We start from the raw sequence: 21432 nt of genomic DNA, 5'->3' as shown, positions 1-21432 counted from the left end.
GGGAGGCCACTCGGACCCCCCAAGGTGGCCGCCCATAGCGCCTCTTTCCAGGATACGATTGTCGGGCGTCCCACCAGCTGCTCGGAGAAAGTGGGCGTGTGTTTCGCCTGCAGGGGCGGTACGGGGTTGGCTCCCTCATACTTATACATATAAAATTTGATCCTCAATCTTATACATATAAGATTGACGAGCGAATCGTTTCTTTGGACTGGACGAAGTTGGTGCTTAGAGAGCAGGAATGTTCAGAGATGGGTGAATGGAGGGATGGAATGAAGTGACAGTCTCTTTATAGACATTGTTTGTGGTATATTTGTGGTTCGAACAATTAATATATGCAATTCTAAATATTTCTAGGGCGCACGAATTACTATTACGTTTTTTTTCACTATTTACGGCGGGGCCCGATCCTTATTACTCCAAAACAAACACACTTAATCAATCTCTCCATGAAAATAATCACACAGACACATGATGTTTGTAACAATAAACTATTATTTTGTTCGTATATACATCTGTACCTAATGTGCAAATCAATAATTTAAAGTAGTGTAAAAGTCTTAAAGGAATACAAAATCATATACAGTCCTAACATGGTGGGAGTCCATGAAGGGGGTCACGTAGAAACCAAGAGGAGGAGCGACACCGCAGAGTGGACAGGAGAGACAGAAGCGAACAGCAGTGGACATCCTTGGCCAGGACACACTTTTGTTAAGGACAGCATGGTACATTATTGGGCAAACAGCATCACCAGAACAAACGGCAACACAAACACGGCTTCTTTACAGTCGTCATGTTCAATGAGCAGAAAGCACTTGGAGGACTGGGTTGTTCCTGTTTTTTTGTTGTTGTTGTTGTCTTTTTTGCCCCTCCTCCCCCAAACCCACTTGATTGGTTAAAGCACTGATGATCACAAAGGCTTGAGGTGCTCTTATAGCAGCAGGTGCTTCTTGAAACGGCCTCTACATGTGGACGAAGGACGCACAGTCACGCGGGACCAGTCACCACGGAGTGACAGAAAGCATGACTGCACGCCGTGATTGCGCGTGAGACAGACGGGTGGGCGGGCCTACAGGGGCGGACACGTAATCACACTTCAGACAAAAACGCATCGGCTCTTGCTCGTACTACCCACGATTCTTCTCATCTAAGACACTTACCAATTAGGAGTATTAGACAGGCAGCTCAGAGGGACACACCGTGAACACTGCATATTTGAGGAGCGCGCCATTGTTCAGTGTTTGGCACAGGAAATTACTTTAAAAAAAAAAAAAAAAGAAAAGAAAAAAAAAAAAGCCACTTTTGACCCATCGTGTCGTGAATCCTTCGCAGAACTAAGGTCCACTCAACGAAGCTAATCCAATATTAAGCTATATTGCGTGTACGTTTGAAATCCTGTCGTTGAAATTTGCTCCCGGGAGCACGATGTGACGATCTCTGACAATTTACAAGAAACAGTTAACCTACAGTATTTATATATTATCGGTGCATAGACAAAATTGGGGGAGGGTGTAGCAGGAGGTGACCAATTTATTGCTTCCGAGGCTAATACCAATCTCCCCTTGACGTTCTTTTGATTGCAAAACAAATCTTCCAGAGAGAATATGAGCAACCAAGCAGAGGTATTGCATTCAAACTGCTTCGCTAAAATGCTCCCGCCAACATGAGATTGAAATTTTTTTCGACAATGAAAAATAAGGAGCTTCGTCTTTGCAACATCGCAAAGAGCGACTTTTACTCTAAAACAAGTAAAAGACTCAATTGAAAAAAGAAAAAAGAAAAAAAAAAAGCACAAAAACATCTGGCCAAAGCTGCTCACCGTTTCGAGTTCTGCTTCCCTCGTCTTGACTAACAAGGGAAGGGGGCGGGAATACAAGAGCATACTCCATGGTGTTGTCATGGATGCAAAGTGCAGGTAGCGTCGTTCCCTTGGTGGCCATGGCTATGCGGGCCTCTGCGCTTTGCTCTCCCTCTCCCTGCGCTTGAGCTCCTCCCTGTAGCAGTAGGAGCAGTAGTGGTCCGTTTCGGGCCTGCCGTAGAAGGAGCAGTTGTCCCTCTTGCAGCGGCGCTGCTGAAAGCAGTACAAAGGGCTTCCGGAGCCGCGCCCTTTGGTTTTGTCTTGGTTGAGCCAGGCGTGGGACGGGTTGTCGTCGTCGGCGAACTCCAGGCAGTCTTGAATGTCTCCCGCGTTGAATCCGTTGGTGTACGTGTGGGACTTGTGTTCCCCGGGCATGTTGTACGCCAGCGTTTCCAGGGTGCTGGCGGTACGCACGCCCGACAGGCGAGCCGGGCTGTAGCTCTGCGACGATAGCGTGCGGTTCTGCTGCGGGTAGGTGGCGCACGTCTTGAGGGTGCCCACCAAGGGCACGGGCTTATAGGGTTCTCGTAAGACGGGGGACTGCATGTTGACATCTTGGAGGTGAATCACGCTGTGCCTCTGGATGGGAGGGGTATGGCTGTAGTGGGCCGACACGGGAACGGGCCCAATTCGCTTAGCACCAAAACTGGGGGAGGAGTAAGGCGCAGGGGCGGGGTGGGGGACGTGGTGGGAGGAGGCGGGCGGGGTGAGGGGAGGGAGCGGGAAGGGGACGTAAGGGGCTGCGGGGACGGGGCTGTTCCTGCCTTGCACCTTGAGCGCCACGGGGGGCTGCGGGGTGTAGGCGCGGTGCGGCAGGACAGGAGAGCAGCTCTCGGGGGGCGAGCTGTCCGACCTCTCCCTCTGGAAGACGCTCTCGTTTTCCGCCTTCTTGGCGGTCACGTCGCCGGCGGCCGGGGGCTTCTTTTCGGCTTCTTTCCTCTTCTGCTCCTGCTCCTGGCTGAAACGCTCCTGAGCGTTGGTCAGGTAGTAGCTGATCATCTCCTCGTGGAACTGGTGTCGGTGGCTGGTGAGGAGGAGGCCCGCGAAGATGAACTTGCGCTCGCCCTGCATGGCGGCCCGCAGGATGTTGAGGCTGAGCTTGACGTCCGTGCTGTATTTCCAGCTGTCCAGGCTCTTGTCAGCCGAGGCCCTTCCCGCGCTGTCCGTTCTGTCGGTGGGGGAGGAGCTGGAGGGTTTGTCTCTATCTGTAGGGGAGGGGCTTGTGGCCTTCTCGGAGGAAGTGGAGCTGGCCGAGTGGCCCGACTCATCTTTAGTCCCTTTGCTTGTCTTAGCGTCTTTCTTTTTTGTCTTTTCCGCTCCGTTCTCCCCGCTTCGACCTGAGCCGGAGTTCGATTTGTTCATTTTCCCGTGCACTAGACCCCCAAGGCCCCCCATGTTTTTCTTCAGCTTGATTCCCAGCGTCTTGCTGAAGCTGCCTAACTTGTTGGCTACAGAATCGGCCCGGCTCTTGTCTTTGTCTTTGCGATGCTGCTGCTTCTCTTTGTCCTTATCCTTGCCGGTCTTGCCCGTGTTGACGTTGGAGTTGCTACCGACAGACTCGCGGTCGGAGTCAATGGACTCAGCCAGCGACTGCACGTCCTCACCTGCAGAAGCAGTCGGAGACTCAGGCTGAGCCAGGGGAGCCTATATTGCACAACGGTGAAGAAAAAAAAAAAGAACATTGTTGAAGCGCCGATGCCTCAGTGACATTTTCATAATAATTCACTGAACCGAGCAACATCAACGGCACATGGAGTTAAGTTTCTCTAGAGCAGTAATTCCCAACCACTGCAGCATGAAAGCTCTTCAGGTGTGCTGCACTTCACTTTACTGGTTCGAAAAGTAATACTTATAAGGCTGGAACAATAAAACGATTTGAATTGGAAAACTCCCTTTCATTTAAGAGATGTGAGTGCATCGAATCGAATCGTTCCACTTTCTAATGTACAATCCTCAAATCGTATCGAACCGCATGTATCAAGGTTTTGAGTTGTAATTTACTGGAGAAATTCACAACCCTAATATACGCGTATATACAGAGCTGGGAATTTGACTAAAAATGGAGTGTGCGTTATTAGTCATCCGTCTGCAGCGTGTGTACCCTCATTCTTTTTTTTTTTCCGGGGGGGAAAAATAGTGCCAGTCTGTAGGCCGGTCCGTCTCTAATTTTAAATATTAATATTAAATATATGATGTGTGATAAAAATATATATTCGCATTGAAGGAAATGCCGCATTTGCAAAACAGACAAGTTCATTCATACTGGAAAATGACAAGAAACTGATTGTATCATACCTTCTCAAATTGAGCTGTTCCACACCAAATCAAATCCTAATACTGCTGAATCAAAGCGAATCGTTCCACTTTAAAAAGACCCATCCTTGAATCTTATCGCACCACACGTATTGAGATACTGTACGTATCAAATCGTCTTTTATTGGATATGCATACCCCTAATAATTTACTATGAATGCTATATCTGTGTTCATTTATGCCAGGCACAACAATTAAATGCTATTCCGTTAGAGCGCAGAAGGTAAAACTAACCTGTGTATCCATCTTTTGCCATTTGTACAACAGAAACATTGATTGGTGTTCAACTAAACAGGCCCAGATTTGACTGATTAAGCACAATTGTGAGTAAATTGGGATGAGATCGTCATAATTTTAGTATACATATATAAATATACACACACTATATATATAAAGTATATGAAACATGTATGAAATGCCGGTCCGGTAAAGGTTGGGAAACACTGCTCTAGAGCTACTTCTGCTTTGACGGAGAAAACTAAGCCGTCCAAAAAGAACATACCCTTGTTTCGGATGGAATTCGGATCCATGTTACATTCATGTAGTTGTGCAACAGGTTCAGTTTGGCCTCCAGTGACAAGATGAGGCTGCAGCAGAACATGTATGACGTTAGGCATTAGTAGTCATGTCACGCTTCTGTATGAACAACACTGACGCAGAATGGGGAAAGTCAACCGACACTTTTCCTGCTTCAGAGGTAACAAAGCTGTGACGACGCCAAGTGCTTAAGGGAATGCCGGATTTTGTGGGACCTAAAGCGAAAGTCAACCCAAACACATTTTTTTCAAGAATATGTTCTATGGAAGCCCACTAGTTGAAACAAGGCATTCTCGTCAATATTGCATTTGTGGATTAAGAGTTAATCCACTGGCTTTTAGCCATTTCTGGGGGCGGCCATTTTGTCACTTCTGTCGACTGAAAATGACATCGCAACTACTAAGGGCTCAGGTAACGACCAATCACGGCTGACCTGCTCTCTGAAACTGAGCCGTGATTGGTCGTAACCTGAGCCCTGAGTAGTTGTGATGTCATTTTCAGTTGGCAGATATTACAAAATGGCCACCCTGTGAGATGGCTAAAAACGGGTGTATTTTGCTACTCAAAACTCATATTCCACAACCGCAATATTAATCCGAATGCCGTGTTTCAACTAGTGGCCCTGCTGGGAACATATTCTTGAAAAAAAATATGCTTGGGTTGATTTCCCTTTTAAGCGTGAAGTTTGACAAATTGACACTCACTTCTCACACCCTGTTGTGTTGAAAATAATAGCTGTTTAGTCAGTATTTCATTTGTCACACCAGATGTTGCGTCGACGGTCTCATATATCTAATGATCTGATTGTGGAATGCAGTGTCAGTGTGTGAAAGCGCGCATAGTTGTGGTAATTTCCCATCTTGCTGAGTTTGACTTTCGCATTTGAAATGCTGGCTCTTCTATTACGGCTTGGATGCGCCACTGTTGCAGGATCTTGGCGCAAACGAGCTTTTAAGACTTCAAATCAATCAAATGCATACGTAGTTCAACCTTTAAAGTCAAATGCCCCCAGAGGTCAGACAACTCGAAATCGGACAATTTGCGTGGGTGGAGGGTGGATTATGCCTCTCAAGTCCCTCTCCCCGCAAAAAAGTGTTGACTGCAGAATATCCACATTTCCAAAGGAAGGGCTATGCTCAAAAAGGGACGTTCAGCAAAGAAAGATGCAAAAAGAGAAGAATATACACCCGTAGTCACCTCAAATAATTATTATCGCTGAGGTTTTGTTTCTTGACTTTTTTGACGCACTGAAGTTAAGACAAAGCCAAGAGTTCAGTCTTGACTGCGATGGCTAAAGCTCACAATTGTGGGAAAACTGTTGAGGCATCCAAACAAATGAGAGGGTGACCTGCTGTCTGCATGGTTCCCATATTGCCGCATTTTGGAGGATAAACTTAACCCCCTGACTGGCTGGAATGTGAAACACAAACCCTTACATAAACTCCTTCCTAAATCAGAGCGGGTGTTGCCGCTTCAGCGAGGCCCGTCCCTGGGAAAGCCTCTGGATGACTGACAATTTGTTCTCTGTGCGCTCACACTTTGACGTGACCTGAGCTCGAGCCCATAATGAAACTTAAACCTGTCGCGGACCAACAAAAACTCACCACGGATTTGACTTTCTCATTGCTTCGAATTTTCTTTGAAACCATGCAGTTCGCGCACACGCCGATGACAAACCCAATGAGACGCTGCATGAGACTTACTTGGCTAGCTTGGTGTTATCATTGTCATCCCTGCCCCACTCCCAGTCCCTGCCAGGGTCCACGGCAAAATGGAGCGCCAGCAATTTGTGCTCCGAGTCCGTCAGAGGGATTACGGCTGAAAGAGATGAGAATCGGAGTTTAAAGGAGTTTCCATTTACCGCTGAAAATGCAGCGATCTCTCACAAGTGGAACTGTTTGACCGACCATCTACTTTGAAGTACTGTTTCAAGTCAAATATAGTCCAAAACCTGAACAGAACCCGATCTTCTGTACGACAAACAATAATCAACAAAATGAATGCAAATGGCTACCAGTTCAAAACACAAGGAAATCACAATGCCTGATCACTGGTGAGCTAGTGTTAGAGCAGGCCCGCATGCTACTTTTGTGGTCCTTGGGCCGACCTGGTCCGACAGTCTTTATAGTGATTGGAATTTGCAATGGTGCGGAACTGCATTGAATTTTAGTGAATTATTTAAACAGGCGGAGCACATGCGGACCAATTACAGCTATTTGTGGGTTATATAAGTGCAGTTTATTTACCATTACTTTCCTACTAGACTGGGTCACCTTAAAGTGTTTCAGAAAGAGCGCAAACAACAAGAAGAGTTGAGTTTTCAATGAATAGTTGGAGTTCCACAGAAAAAACACAAACAGGTAGCAGCATGATTCCACGCTAAACAGAAAAAATAGTCACGTCAAATAAGTTTCAGGTCATGAAATTGGACCGGTGGATGAGGAAACGCATTCCTCAAGCGGAGACTTTGGGGAAGTGAGTGGTTTTAAGACTGACGGGGGTTGTACAAGTTGATTTGGTTTCATAATTGAGTGCATTCAGACACAGCGGCATGTGATAAGAGACCAGATGATTTCATTCATCCTCCGCTGATAACATCAGATCCTCACAGACAGGAAGAGGACCTCTGCGCTAATCACTAGACACAGAACAGAAAACACACACCCACCCTTGCTTCCTGCATCCGACCACTGCACGTGCACAGTGTGGGCGTGGACGCGAGCGAGGCTCCCACTTGCCCATGTGATATATCTCCTTGGGCTACCGAGAGTGGGTGGGGCAGCTATCTCCGTGACAGCAGAGCGTGGCAGGCTCATTAAATTGGACCCTCTCTACTACCATTCGGCTGTTCCTCGCTTCAGACTTCAAAACGACAATGAAACCACCCCTATTTCATCCCTGAAGAAAGATCAGGTCAAATTGCTGACTCTGGCATCCTTCTTAAGTGCGCTTATGTACAGTATGTGACAAACGTCACAACACTGGTGGGACACGCTCTGTGATGACGCCTCAGTAGAGGGTCAGAGCCTCCAGAGAGGCGTTAGCACATTCAACATGAGCACTAAATGTGATCTGACATCAGTTCAAGCTTTGTACAGTATTCACTCGCTAAATGGCGTTTCACCAACCACGACTGCTATTTCACTTATTTTTATGGTGGACGGCAACTATCTGTCTATTGCTGAAATCCTCGCTATATCGTAGAGATTTGCAGTTTGTAGCAATCCTTAACTCATTCACTGCCATTTTCAGACACTCTTTTACCCTCACGTTTGAAAAATGTTGAAAAAAATAGAAATACGTTCCTGGGATTGAATGGCTGGACTGTGAAAAGACAAGTAAGTCCGTCAATGGCAGTGAATGAGTTAATATGGATTTTTACAGTAGACAGCCATACCTTGACTTACAAGTCACCCAATTAGAATAATGCACCGTTGCTTGGTATGCTGCCGCATGAATCAAGTGAGAAAAAAAAACAAAACATTTATATTGTAATGCCCTTGGAAATGGGCAGTCACAGTCGCCGGTGCACTTTTATCCATTTATTGAACGGGGCAAACGGTCAAATACAAAAACTAAATGAGAACACTCACACCCAGATGCTTACACTGAACTAACCGGCTGACTTCAGATGTTGATGTCACCTACTAGGCCTCACCCCTTAAAAATCAACATTCCAAATTGAACACTATTACCAGTTTATTTCTTAACAAAAGATTTTTGTTTTGTTTTTGTTTTTTTTTGGGGGGGGGGGCGGGGGGCGGACTGGCGGAATGTAAGGACGGAAGCGCTTTAAGTCGGAGGACGATTATTTTTATGAATAAGGACGGAGGGACGAGCACGGAAGGGCAGGAGGACCGACCGGCAAAAAAGTGTTAAGTGCCCATCTCTGGTAGAATCAACTTTTTTTTACAACAGTATTTTGTGGGTCTTGGACGGGAAAAAAAAACAGTCACAATGCCTTAATAGGCTGCCACTCAACGGTTGTGATTACTGAAAATGGCTGACAGATACCACATACCACACAGTTACTACATAGAGTAGTACGTACGGCATTTCAAATACTTTTCATGCTAGCGGTGTTCGCGTTTGTGTTTCAAATCCATTCACAATTTGTTTATCAGGTGTGCTCTTAACTTTAGATGTGTTCAAAGCATGTGGGAGGGGTAAAAATATTTTTACACATTTTTTTCGGGACATCATCTCCCTCTGTATTCATCTATTTGCAGGACGGTCTAAAAGAACATATAACACGCGACGAACATGGATCGACTGCAATATCACAGGGAGCACAGGTTTGCCTATTAGAAAGCGCAGATGTCTACCTTGGCTTTGCACAATACAAGCCACGCCAGTGAGCTAAAAAAGGCATGACTAATGCCCTTGGCACAGTGCGATGAGAGGCATTGTTCATCGAAATGCACAGCGTGCAAATCTCACAAATCTACAGGCATGTGCGCACACAAGTCAACTCGCGCCGGCTCTTATGCCGCGGTCGTGCAGCAGCGTCGTCAGGTGGCGTCACGGCTCCCGCGGCACAAAGCGCAGCTGTCCTAATTTCTCGCCTTTCCCAAAGTGCTGCGTGAGCTATTGCTGCCACTTGGACAACGTCCAGATTCTGAGATTTCCAATGACGCTCCGGGAGACTAAAGTGTGCCGTAATGTATTTACTATGCCTGCCGGCAGCCTTGTTTTGCAGACCTAGAGTGACTGTTTCCCACAGCGTATGCTCGGATGACATCATAGATCCGAGCGGTGCGCATAACAGCCTTATTCACCTTGCTCACTTTGCATCTTTGCTTCAAGTAGCCAGTGAGAGCGGAAACGTGGGTTCTTTCTGCAAGCAAACAGCTGTTGGAAAGGCAGAACTGTGTTTTTTTTTTTTCTGCAGCTAATGCAAACTCAGCAGCTGAAGCATCGCAACCAGTGGATTGTCTGGCCGTTTTTAGTCCCCGCAGACGACAAAGTCACCCGTTGCAGCTTTGCAACACTGAGCCAATGTTTCCTCTGTTCAAGAACAATTTGTGCTGTCTGGAAAAGTTTAATTCCTGACTTTGGTCACCGCGCAGCTGCAAATTTTAAGGGCCCAGTTCACCAGCAGAGAAAACAGCAGTTGTCCATTTTAAGACGACCTCAGCCTCTCGCTGTGGATTTTTAACAGCAAAACCTTTGCGGTTTAATCCCGGCCGTATCACATGTGTAGCGGCAGATGAAACCACAACAAGTAACATTTTAATTCTGATTGCCATGTTGATTCAATTAAGCGGATGCCCTGGTGAGTCGAACACTTATGGGTGTTTAATAGAGAGGGTGGTGAAAGCTAGCCAGAGTTGGCCGGTTGTTATGTAGGTGGTCTTTTTGTGTAAAAGACGTCCTTTTACTTCGGTCAAATAGAAGCTGGAGGGGCAGCTTCAAGGGCGCCAAAGAAAACCTGTACTGGCTTTCGGAGCAGGGCTGGAAATAGATTTTCCAGTGGGCCAGTTTGACCGCAGGAGCACAAGCGGGCTGATGAAAAGTCACAGCGTGTGGCGCTGCAGAGGTTGGTGTTTAATAATCGGGGTGCGTGATAACCTCATTCGGAACAAAATTTGACAATAATAAAGCATGAAAAAAAGATCCCCTTGAAACAAGCCCTAACTTTTGGTGGCCTCTGCCTGGTTAGCTTCTCGCAGTTCGCCATTGAGCAGCCATGCAAGCAACCTCAAAATGACCAACATCAGGACGTGTCTGTGCAATTTAGAATCAAGTTACCGGGAGGGACCCTGCTTTAATCCTTCATGCAGAGGGCTGAAGAAAGAGCCAGTATTCTCAAGCAGCACGTTGCACCTGAACACACACATGACCACCGCTAGCCCCTCCGATGCGCTTTGCTGTGTGGGGGGGGGGGAAACTGAGAGGAGTGAGTCTCCACCTGAGACATCCACACAGTGGTCCGCCTGTCAGGAGAGAGTCTTGGTTTGTTGGGGCCCCCCCCCCCGAGCAGGCCCGAGGACCCTGCCCATATGTGGTGATGTGGTTACGACTTTGCTTAGAAGTGCTCTGCCCTAATTGGCAGTGGGGGCTTTTCATTTTGACCTTTTCCTCGGATGACTTGGTGTATGGCTGGCATCCGCTCAGAAACATGAGCCACTCTCGCGACATTTGACAATTTCTATCACACAAAAAAGCAAATGAACGCATTTCTTCCATCTCACCAGACCGAGAGCGGCGTTGCTCTGTAATGTGATTCCTCGCATGGATCGACTAAAAAGTGTTTTCATAACATCCTGGGGAGACACTGCAGATGAAATGTTCCCAACGCAGAACTCTGTGTACCAGAGAGAAATAGTGCAGACGTGTTACAGAGGCTTCTGTGGACCTACGCACCATCTAGTGGACAAAATATACTGTAGAATCCCCACCTAAATAAAAGCTCGGGTGCCGAGTAGGTAATGACTGTGAGGAGTTGGCTACATTTGAAGTGCTGCTGGCAGTGAAGGGCTATCTGCAGGCCTGGGTTAGCAGCTTTGTAATCATGTCTGCCTGCTAGTCTGCAGTGGTCATATTCTGACTTAATAACTAGGTTGCTGTTTATACGCCGAGAATAGGATCTTACTCAGCAGTGAGATGGAGAAGTTGTTAGCGCGAAAGAGAAAGAGAGAAGGACCTGGCCGGCTGCCCACTAAAATGACAAGCGAGTTCCACCCACCCAGTCGGATGCACAAGAGTGCAGTGACTACTAGGGCTGGTTGTCAAGGAGACCCACTCTGTTTGTCAATTAAAGGAACACATGCGAGGATTATTGTGACCTCAGGAATAAACGATGCATCCTGAGTGGGAGGACTGAGATCTGAATGGGCAAAACAAGGAGTTCTGTGACCAAATGGGGAAAATCAACATAGCACCCAAACGAAATTGCTAATTTAAGAGTGCATAATTATTATGCATCTAGGGTAGGGATAGACCGATTATCGGCCGGGCTGAATATCGGCGCCGATATTTGGCGTTTTGGCGAATATCGGCATTGGCCTTTTTTAAAACTCTGATGACCGATAATTAATCAATTTAAAACTGTGTTGAAATCAAAACAAATTATATGTGAAAGGTTAATTTCTGTCATTTTGAAATTTTGGAGGACTTCATTTACTGAGGAAAACTATATGGAGCTATTGTTTCAGTTTTCATTTAACATTTAAAGACATGCTGACGACCCTGGATGCGCCCTTGAACTTTTTATTAAAATCTTAAAACAAATTTGTATGTAAATATAATAACGATAGTAAAAGGATTGTCAAAAATGTATTCTAATAATCTTTAAAAAAAAAAAAAAAAAAAAAACTCAACATAATGCAAATCTGAAAAATTGTTCAATAAACATATGCTTGAAGATGTCTCAACAAAGTGAAGCGTTTATTCTTTTTTACATTTTGATGCCAATATTTTCCTTTTACTGAAAATGAATATCGGCTTCATGACTACTAATAATCGGTATCGGCCCTCAAAAAAAAAAAAAAAAAAACATATCGGTCAATCTCTAATCTAGGGATGGGACTTCAGCTTGTTAAAATTCTTGACACATTTCCTGATGTGTCAAGAATTTTAACAAGAGATGAACACTTTCTTTGGTCCATTGTGGTGAAAATGAATTACGTAAACTATCTTAACAGACAAGTTTTGCCAAGCAGTCATAAATTGACCGTGGCAATGTGCGGTGCTTCAAGGCAACTACTAGGCGGGCGTGCGTATGGTTTTCTTGCTTTAGAGCCGTTGGAGGAGTCGTAGAGGCAGTGTCGGGTACAGTGGCGTGCGAAGTAGAGTAGATGCCCCGCCGGGATGAACGGCTGATTTCGATGCCCCCAAAAACATTATTTTTTTTTTTTCTGGGGGGAGGAGGCATTTTTACAATTGCAGCGTCCACTCAACTCGGGGATCCAACTCCCCCCCACACTCCCTCTATATAGGGAATGTGCTTGGCTTCATGCGTACGCAGAGATTCATGCAGCTGGATTTTTTTGTGCCGTGAGAGGTTTTCTGGACTTGTCCATATGCCGTGAGAAGAAAGAAAGAAAGTCAATACGATTAGGGAACGTGGATTTTGGGTACCAGTCCGAGCTGTACTTTTAATATATACAAGTCGCACCTGAGTATGAGTCGCAGGACCAGCCAAACTATGATAAAAACTGATTTATAGTATGGTCACTTTTTTATCAATATGATACATTTGTTTTGAATTTGACATTTTTTTTCATTTATGGTGGAAAAAAAAAACATTCAAAAAGAAATTAGAATGCCATTTTAAATCTATCTACTTGCAGAGGTGAGGAAATCAATCTCTCCAAGATGCAAAAACCACCCTCAGAGATGGGCAATCAAGTTAACAATTACAAAAACAATTTAGTGGTTGTACTAGACGGTGTTTAGTATCAAAATTGCTTCTGTGTGTAAATTGGCGTGATAAGACCTGAACAAAATACATTTATTATCTAGCCACATTGCCAAACCAAGCAAATATTTTCTAATTGTGTTTTTTTGGAGGCGGTGAGGTGTTACACTCAATTTTGATTATCCGGAACACTACGGTTGCTCATCAAAGGATCCACACGGAATGTTCTTCATTCCACTTTTCAGGAAGACAACATTTGAACAACTACAGAACTCGTGTTGGAGTTTGTCAGTAGGCAGCAAACTGATTGGAGAGAATTTAAATGAGTCTTCTGCTAGCTGCTTCTGCATAGTGAAATCCACTCATTTCTATAGGCTCTACAAAATGTCATTTGCTTATCTGATGATGTACTATACATGATCAACAAAGTTTTAAGAAATAAAAAAAATAAAAAATCGACACATTGATTTATTATACCCTTCCCTAGTATTAGTGCTGAATAAATCACAGGACCCTGCTGTCCACATTCTGGCCACTCCCAGGTTCCCGCTGCCAACTGGCATCTTTTAATAATGGATCACACATAGCTCTACTGCTATTTCATACATTATTCACCTCCAGCAGGACAGGCAGACCACTTGCAATCTCCCCATGAAGTGGGAAGACTTCCTTAATTTCACAAAAGGTGCTGCCTTGGATTGAAGCAAAACCACTTGCTGCAGTCTTTCCCAAACACGTGCAGTGACGCTTACCTTGCTCTCGCTGCTGGTCTCTCTGCTCCATTGACACCAGTGCAGAGAAGTGTGCCTGATCATAAGCCAACACCAGCGGGGAGCAGTGACATCGACTCGGAGGAACCTCTAGCGGTAAGTAGAGACCTCCAAACGGGATTGGCGCAAATGCTGAAAGTCAGCAAGAGAGTGAGGTGTCGGACATTTAGTCATCGTTCGGATGATCGGGACGAGGTGCGGCCTTCTGTACCTTCTCCTCCTGAGTCTCTGAGCATCGTGTCGGCCACCACGACAATCGGCCTGCGCAGCACGTGGGCCAGCACAAACACATGGAACTCCTCCAGACTCTCATAGACTGGATCCTCAGAGTTGTCCACCCTGCAGTCGGAAACACCCGTGGGATTTTGTGAGGATTTCCTGAGTTGGTACTGACAGATAGAAGCACACTAGCGGTGAAAATAGGAAGTGTATAACCTAATCACGTGATTACATCCCTTAGATCCATTTCATCTGGCGCCTGTTAACAGGAAGGACAACAATAGGCCCATCTGTTCAGACTCTACATGTGTTGGAATGAAAGAGAGCAAAAGGAAGCACAGACACAGAGCGCTCAGGCTTGCGCCCACCAGGGAACAAGAATATGTGCAACAATTAAGTTGTCGGGCACACTAACAGCCTACGCGGCCAAATTAACTCTAATGAAGAGCCTCTTAATATGTGAATCCCACTCAACCCATTTAGGGGCTCATCTCACACCAGGACCATCAAGCATTCCAAACCCGATTACCGTGTTACAGCCGAGCTCAATGACAGGTTAAAACCACCACGCTAATAGAGTAAATGAGGCATTTTAAAAGGAGAGGTTGTCAGTGACTGAAAACCAGGTAAGAATGCAATTGAGTTAAATAGCATCGCTTTGCTTAACACGTCTGTTTCCTTTTTGGTCAGCACAGCACACCTGTTTTGTGAAAACAGAAATGAGAAAAGGCGCATATGTTTTTTCCGTGTGTAGGAGGAGGAAACTAGTTTGTTTCTGATCTGCTTCAATAAACGTGCTTGCATCTGCGTTTATGCAACAGGGAAGCCACAGTTGAGTGGGAGGGAGGAGGCTGGTGCAACTAAGATGGGAAGTGGCGAAAAGACGCCACTAGATGGCATAGCATGACGTGTGCTTTTTTTGACTTTCAGCAAGGACCGGAAAACTGAACAACCCTCCCCAACTCACACACGCACACTCTTTTTTTTCCCTATTCAATGTTGAATGTTTCCGAGCATGCTACAGCTGTGTTAAATTCCATATTTATAGGAAAACACAAAGTTAAGCCCAAAATGATTCATACCCTGGTCGAATATAAACTGAATTACTGTTGGTTAGATGGGAATGTTGTGTGAAAATGACTGTGTCTGAGATTTGACACATTTTCTCATTTATCATCATAGTTTTACATTTTGAAAATTATTCATGGGCCTTTTTCTTATCAGTCAATTTTATTAAGGAAAAGCAATAGGGATAGACTGAGTATTGGCATTTTGATGAATATTGCCATTGACTTATTTTATTTATTTTTTCTAATCTGGCAGTCGATACAAGATCATATAAAAAAAAAAAAAGGAAAGTTTGCTTATATATGCTTGTATACTGTACTGCATATCCTTTTTATTTATTTATTCATATTTACTGCTCTTTACTGTTCAGGGTCACAGGTGAGCTTGAGCCTGTACCGACTGACCTTGGCTGACACTCTGGATTGGTCAATCACAGGGTAAATTTAATTTCAAAATATTCATGCCGGTAGTCACTGAGCTGGAAATGACTACGGTGGCGGGTGAAACTCAGCTTGATGTGTCACTATTCTATCAGTGACGGTGAAAACGGAAATTAAAAAAAAAAATCAATTTCATTTAACACAGCTTCTTACCGTCTTTTGCATCTTGACATTTCCAACACAATATTAGCACTTTGTTTGGTTTTAATATACTACGGCACGGTAAAGCACTTCCTCGAAACTTTGCGAATGCACCTTGATATTCAGAGTTTGAATTTTTGGTACAGCTCATATTATGATACAAATACAGTTCTTTTCCTTTTAAATGTATGTTACGCAAGTTGCATTTTGAGCATATGTGTGGGAGACGTGCGTTCGACACGGCTTACCCTCCGCTCGTGTTGCCGTTTTTGCTGAGGTGAGTGCGAGGCTCACTGGAGGCCAACTTGAGCAGTTCGTTCCACTCCCGCTCCCACTCCTCCTCAGTGTACACCAGGCCAGACTGCACAAGCAACACAACTCTGATGAGCACACGCTCGCCCACAAGATCCCTTTTATCACTCTGTGTCTCTGTTTGTGGTTTGCTGAACCTGTTGCTACCAAGGGAAAAAAAAAAAACATGACAAAAAAAGTACAGTTTATTCTATTTGACTGACAAATAGTTCCAGCGTCATCAAAGCGAGCGAGTCCCAGAAACGGACCATGCGTCGCCCGGGTATGAAGCCTCACTGAAAAAGGCAAAATGTGGGCTCCAGCATAAATGATTTAATTAACTCATTCAGTGCCAGACATTTTCAGAACCTCTTTTACCCTAATGTTTGAACATTTTAAAAATATTATATAAATAAGTTCCTGGGATTTAATGGCAGGACTGTCAAAAGACAAATAAATACGTTAATGGCAGTGAATGAGTGAAATAAATATTGATTGATTAATACATTCAATCCCAAAGACATATTGATGTCTTGCATATAAATATGTCGTTGGCACTGAATGAGTTAACTTATGTGATGAATTTTCTTTCTCAGATGAGTTTATTTAAGTGTCTCGGGTGTCTATGTGCTACTATTGTATATGGATGGCGAGACTAGCAACCTCCTTGTTCTGTTGGGTTTGCTGCCACCTCCACCTCCTTTTTAGGGCGTCTCTCTCTGCTCCGCTCTTCATCATGGTGTACAGGGACTTCCTCAGCATCAGGTCCCGATCATGGAAACCCCACATCCCTGGTGGAGACACAAACATTATTGCTACATGTATACAAAGTGACATGACAGTTCCACGCAACTGTGCTTCAAACGCAATATTATATGATCTTGTGACTTTCAAAAAACAAAATTATCTTGGTAGTATGGCTTGATAATATTATAGGCTTTGTAATTGTGTCACTGACATTGCCAGTGCAACTTTAAATCACTGTTTCGAAGCCTATAATAGTGGTGGACCAATCTGGACACCGCTTATAGTGTATATTGTGGTAGCGCTAGCATTGACACAGCGACTTGAGTACATATGCTTTTATAACTAATATGCTTTTATAACTTCTTCCGCTACCAACTCAGGCTAAATTTACTTCTTCACCAGCATACAAAATTTACAAATGAGTGAATTTGCAAATAGTAATCCGTGAATATAATGGGGATTACTGTACCATAGTGGTAACTACAATGTTGCCTGGCTGCTGCACCAACATTTACATTATGTGAATGACATATGCTCTGATATTTTACTCAACAGTGTTTCCTGTCATGTTTTCCAAAATGTGATCTGACACTAGTAGGATGAAAAACACTTTAAGTGGGCAAAAGATGATAGTGCAGACAAATGTGATGTGTCACTGTCTTCGCTTGCAGTTTAAAAATTCACTCCTGACATACAGTATTCAAGTCAAAGTTGGATGCATGTTAAAAGCGGGACACTTACCTAAAGAAGCAGCATGGAGGAGGCAGTTCCCGTCCCCAGTGGTGGCCAGAGGAAGCAGCTTCTTACAGCTGGTGCACATGGTGGACCACCAGTTCAGACGACCTGTGAAAAAATATAGTTAGCATAAAAAAATGTGCTTGAACAGTTTGCTGTGATGCTTTGAATGCACATTTTTGTGAAAAATTAGTTCATGGTAAAAAAGAGGGTGTAAAATGATCAGTCTCAGAACATAACATTTACAGTATGTACGGTATCTTTTATATCCTGTGACCAAACGGCCAGTTGGAAAATCATCTTTTGTACGGTAAAAAAAAAAATATATATTCTTCCGGCGATGACAGGTTATAGCATGAAAAATATGCAAAATAATCTGCCCAAAAGATGAAAATCCTCTTCCTCTCACATCACCCCAGCCGGTGTCCCTCAGGGTGTGTGTGTGTGTGTGTGTGTGTGTGTGCTGGGGCGTCTTGACAGCCCCTGAGCCTTCCACACCATCCTCACATCTGAAATAACTACATCATTTATTTATCAACCGTATAGATTAGTCAAATGAGTCTTGCTAACCTTTCAATGACACTGACAAGTTTTCTTGCATTTTATAATTTACAAAGGTCAATAATTGTTTGATATTTCAAAGTGTTTTCAAGTGATTTAAGTAGGCATTGATTGCTTACAACAATTAGGTCGGACCGGCAAAATAGACTAAAGTGACCGTCTCTTCCAAAAAGCATGGACAATAATGATACTGACCAGCTTGCTCGAGAGCCATCATGGTGGACTGCTCTATCAGGTCTCTCTCTATGAAACTCCTGAAGTCTTCGCTGTACACACTGAGGTCTGGCAGCTGGAATGTGTAGATGGGCATCTCAAGAGGGAACTGCTCGTTGGTACACTCGTTGGCCACTTGCAGCCGCGCCAGGGAGACAATGGCGGAGCTGGCATGTGAGATTCCGCGGGACAGACGCTTCTCTAGAGGGGGAGATGGAGACAGATTTGGACGGTGAGGGGAAAAAAAAAAAAAAATGTTTCGTGCCAGTAGCTGTGATCCAACATGTTCTCTCAAGCAATCATATGCAATGCTACACCCTATGTTGACCTCGAACACAACAATTTTAGAGCATTATGTATGTGCTGTGAACCCGTGTCCAAACTCCCACGGTAACACAGGCCAAAGTTTAAGCGACTCCAAATTCATGCACTCCAAAGCGCATGCCAACAAACCTAACATATGCATGTTTCTGAAATGTTGGAGGAAAGCGGAGAAGCCAGAGAAAACCCCGATAGGGAAACTTAATAAGCTGTCACAGAAATAGTCTACCTTGCCCATTGTCCTCCTGCTTCTGCGCACACGACCTGTCGATCTTGTTGACATGGGTTGGCGTGTCACGTGCCTCTGGCTGTTTGTAGTAGCGGCCCTCATTGAAGACCTGCGGCAGGTTGGCAGTGTGGACCTGCCTGAGCTCCTCATAATCATTCAGAGCAGCACTGAGGTCCCAGTTTTTACCTGCCCAGGCACAAATCAACAAAGATATCCAGATAATGAACAAACACACGAACAGATTTTTTGTTTGAATGTTCCCACCGAATTGTTCCTATTACTGTAAACAATGCTATCTCATATTGGACATGATACAGAAATCTGAAAGTGAATGAGCTTGGCCCAAATTTAAAAGAACTACTGAACTGAGAACGAGCACATGCTGGCTATAAATCACATTGGTCTTTCATAGATATTTTTCCACATTTTGTTCTGGGTTTCATTTTATGATTATAAAACACGATGCCAATGTTAAAAGTAGCCCACATGACGCAAAACAGTGAAACAGTGAGCAACATTCAAAGGTTGAGATTGGGTTGGGTCAGAACAATGATAATAGTATAGGCAGCAATATCCTGATGCGGAGGAGGAACATGAGCGGACACACACTCTTGTTAAGACTCATTGCGAAGGAAGCGCATGTGAGTCTGTGTGCGCAAAAGTGTTTATTGAACACATATTAAAGTTTAAATCAATATTTCTTCGAATAACAATGTAATGCAATTATGACCAGACTATAGCTTGGCCTCACATTAAAGAGCAAAGTGGAAGCTCATTGTTTAACTGTCAGGTCCTTGGCTTTGTTTGGCCTCTCTCTTATCACTCTCATGGTGTCCTTTCTCAGAGGAAGCGGGCAGCTGCTTTCACAGAGAAAGGACTTAACGCCCAGTCTGCTCCAACACATTCCTTTTAGCATAGTGCGGCTAAATAGAAACAGAGCTGAAAAAGAAAGTAACGGGGCGGAATAAAAACAATTCTGATGCTTCTGATAATGACAGAATCACCTGCTTGTATAATACTTTCGACTGAAGACATTCGGAGGAGCGAGTGTCCACCGGTTTTGTAACCGGAGCATGTTTGTGGGCCTGTTAATGGACTCCTTCAAGGGGAAGCTGTGCTATTTCCTCTAGACGTCCAGACATGATGCTTCCGCACTAACTGAACATGAAACTTGGCACCGCTGATCCCCGTCTCTCAAGCCAAATCAATGCAAAGCGGATTTAGTGAACGTCTCTCAGAGGTGATCAAAACCCACGTTGGGCCCGGCAGTATGGCGGCTAATGCATGCTCTCTAAATGCTTCCACACAAGCTCTCAATGGAAAAACGGTTCTCTCCTTCATTTGAAATGGCCGTCGTCAGCAAAAAGGAGCGCAGATAAATTACGAACATGTGTTACCCACACCCATTACAGATATACGGTATTAGCTTTAACTTACTCATTCCGGAATTCCACCATAGAATTTGCTTACTATAAAGCACTAACAGCATATTTACGTGCTATTGTGTTCTAAAAGGATGATGGACTGCATACGGCGGGTACTGAATACCAGTCAGGTTGAATTTTAATTGCCGTTCAAAACAAAAGGACGAATGCCGAGAAAATGCTGGCTAATTACAATAATCTAGGCAGGCTAGACAGCGATAGATTGGGCAGAACCAAGACAAATTTGTATTGCATCCAGGGCTGCCAGAAACGACTATTTTGCTTGTCGACTAGTCACCGATAGTAGTTACGATTAGTTAATTAATCGGATCACGCCAGCAAGCAGCTGCTCTTATATAACCATCATTAGCTTTTAGCTTGAATTCTCTAAAAATCAGGGGTGCCCACACTTTTCCAACATGTGGGCTACTGTACTTATAAAATGTCCAAATCCAAATAATCAACCTACTTAATTTATTATGCATTTATTTAATTTAAAAATATATATATTTAGAATTCTTTATATGTACAATATACAGTACTGGAATTTGAAGCACCTTCCATAACTGCATGAGCCAAAATTGCACTATACAGCTAGCGTAATTTTTTTTACTCTGATGATTTGTGCCGAATAGAATCAGCCAGGGATGGAGACCCAACAGGAGCTGCTTATTGGCAAGCCACAAGCACACTTCTCAATGAACATCACTCATGTTGGAACGGTACTTGGACTTAAGATAAGATAAGAATGCCTTTATTGATCCCACAGTGGGGAAATTTTCATTGACTTATTAAAGTTTTTAATCAATGGCCCAAAAATGACGCTCCACATTTCCTTCCTTCGGCTGGCCAGCAAGCACCTGACACCCAGGGTGGACTGACTGGCGGAACAACACAACCGGGTGGTACGATCGGCTGACCGACCGGACCAAATCGGCTGACCGACCGGACCAAATCGGCTGACTAACCAGTCCCCACCACTACCACACTAACCGGCAGCAGCAACACTTTAGTTTATCTGAAAAGACAGCGTTCCAGGTTTTGTTAACAATGCCGTTCTGCTGGGCTCAAGTCACAAGTTAACTGTTTAATATCCATGTGTGAACAACTGCTAGATGCTCATGTTCAATAATTCACGTAAATCGAGTTCAGAGGTCTCAAACAGTTAGGACAACAAACCTCTACTGATGTGGTGGACAAGGGCCC

General features: G+C 44.3%; 1 protein-coding gene across 2 annotated transcripts in view; it reads right to left on the bottom strand.

Moving 5' to 3' along the window:
• Positions 1-474: 474 nt before the first annotated feature.
• otud7a (OTU deubiquitinase 7A) overlaps positions 475-21432 on the bottom strand; it is a 37183-nt gene continuing 16225 nt past the window's right edge. For both annotated transcript variants that reach the window (XM_086029398.1, XM_086029399.1), the window contains exons 4-13: positions 18803-18988; positions 18235-18453; positions 17485-17586; positions 16660-16787; positions 15954-16066; positions 14049-14176; positions 13820-13969; positions 6409-6523; positions 4671-4755; positions 475-3499 (exon numbers count right to left, since the gene is read on the bottom strand). In XM_086029398.1, coding sequence (XP_085885524.1) covers positions 1940-3499; positions 4671-4755; positions 6409-6523; positions 13820-13969; positions 14049-14176; positions 15954-16066; positions 16660-16787; positions 17485-17586; positions 18235-18453; positions 18803-18988 — 2786 coding nt within the window. In that variant the 3' untranslated portion in view covers positions 475-1939. The remainder of the gene's footprint in view (positions 3500-4670; positions 4756-6408; positions 6524-13819; positions 13970-14048; positions 14177-15953; positions 16067-16659; positions 16788-17484; positions 17587-18234; positions 18454-18802; positions 18989-21432) is intronic.

The sequence above is a fragment of the Filicampus tigris genome, chromosome 4 (genome assembly GCF_054856515.1).
Source record: "Filicampus tigris isolate MCC_2025a chromosome 4, RoL_Ftig_1.0, whole genome shotgun sequence".
Taxonomy (NCBI): Eukaryota; Metazoa; Chordata; class Actinopteri; order Syngnathiformes; family Syngnathidae; genus Filicampus; species Filicampus tigris.
The sequence above is the reverse complement of the archived record's forward strand: the minus strand, read 5'-3'. Positions and strand labels throughout refer to the sequence as shown.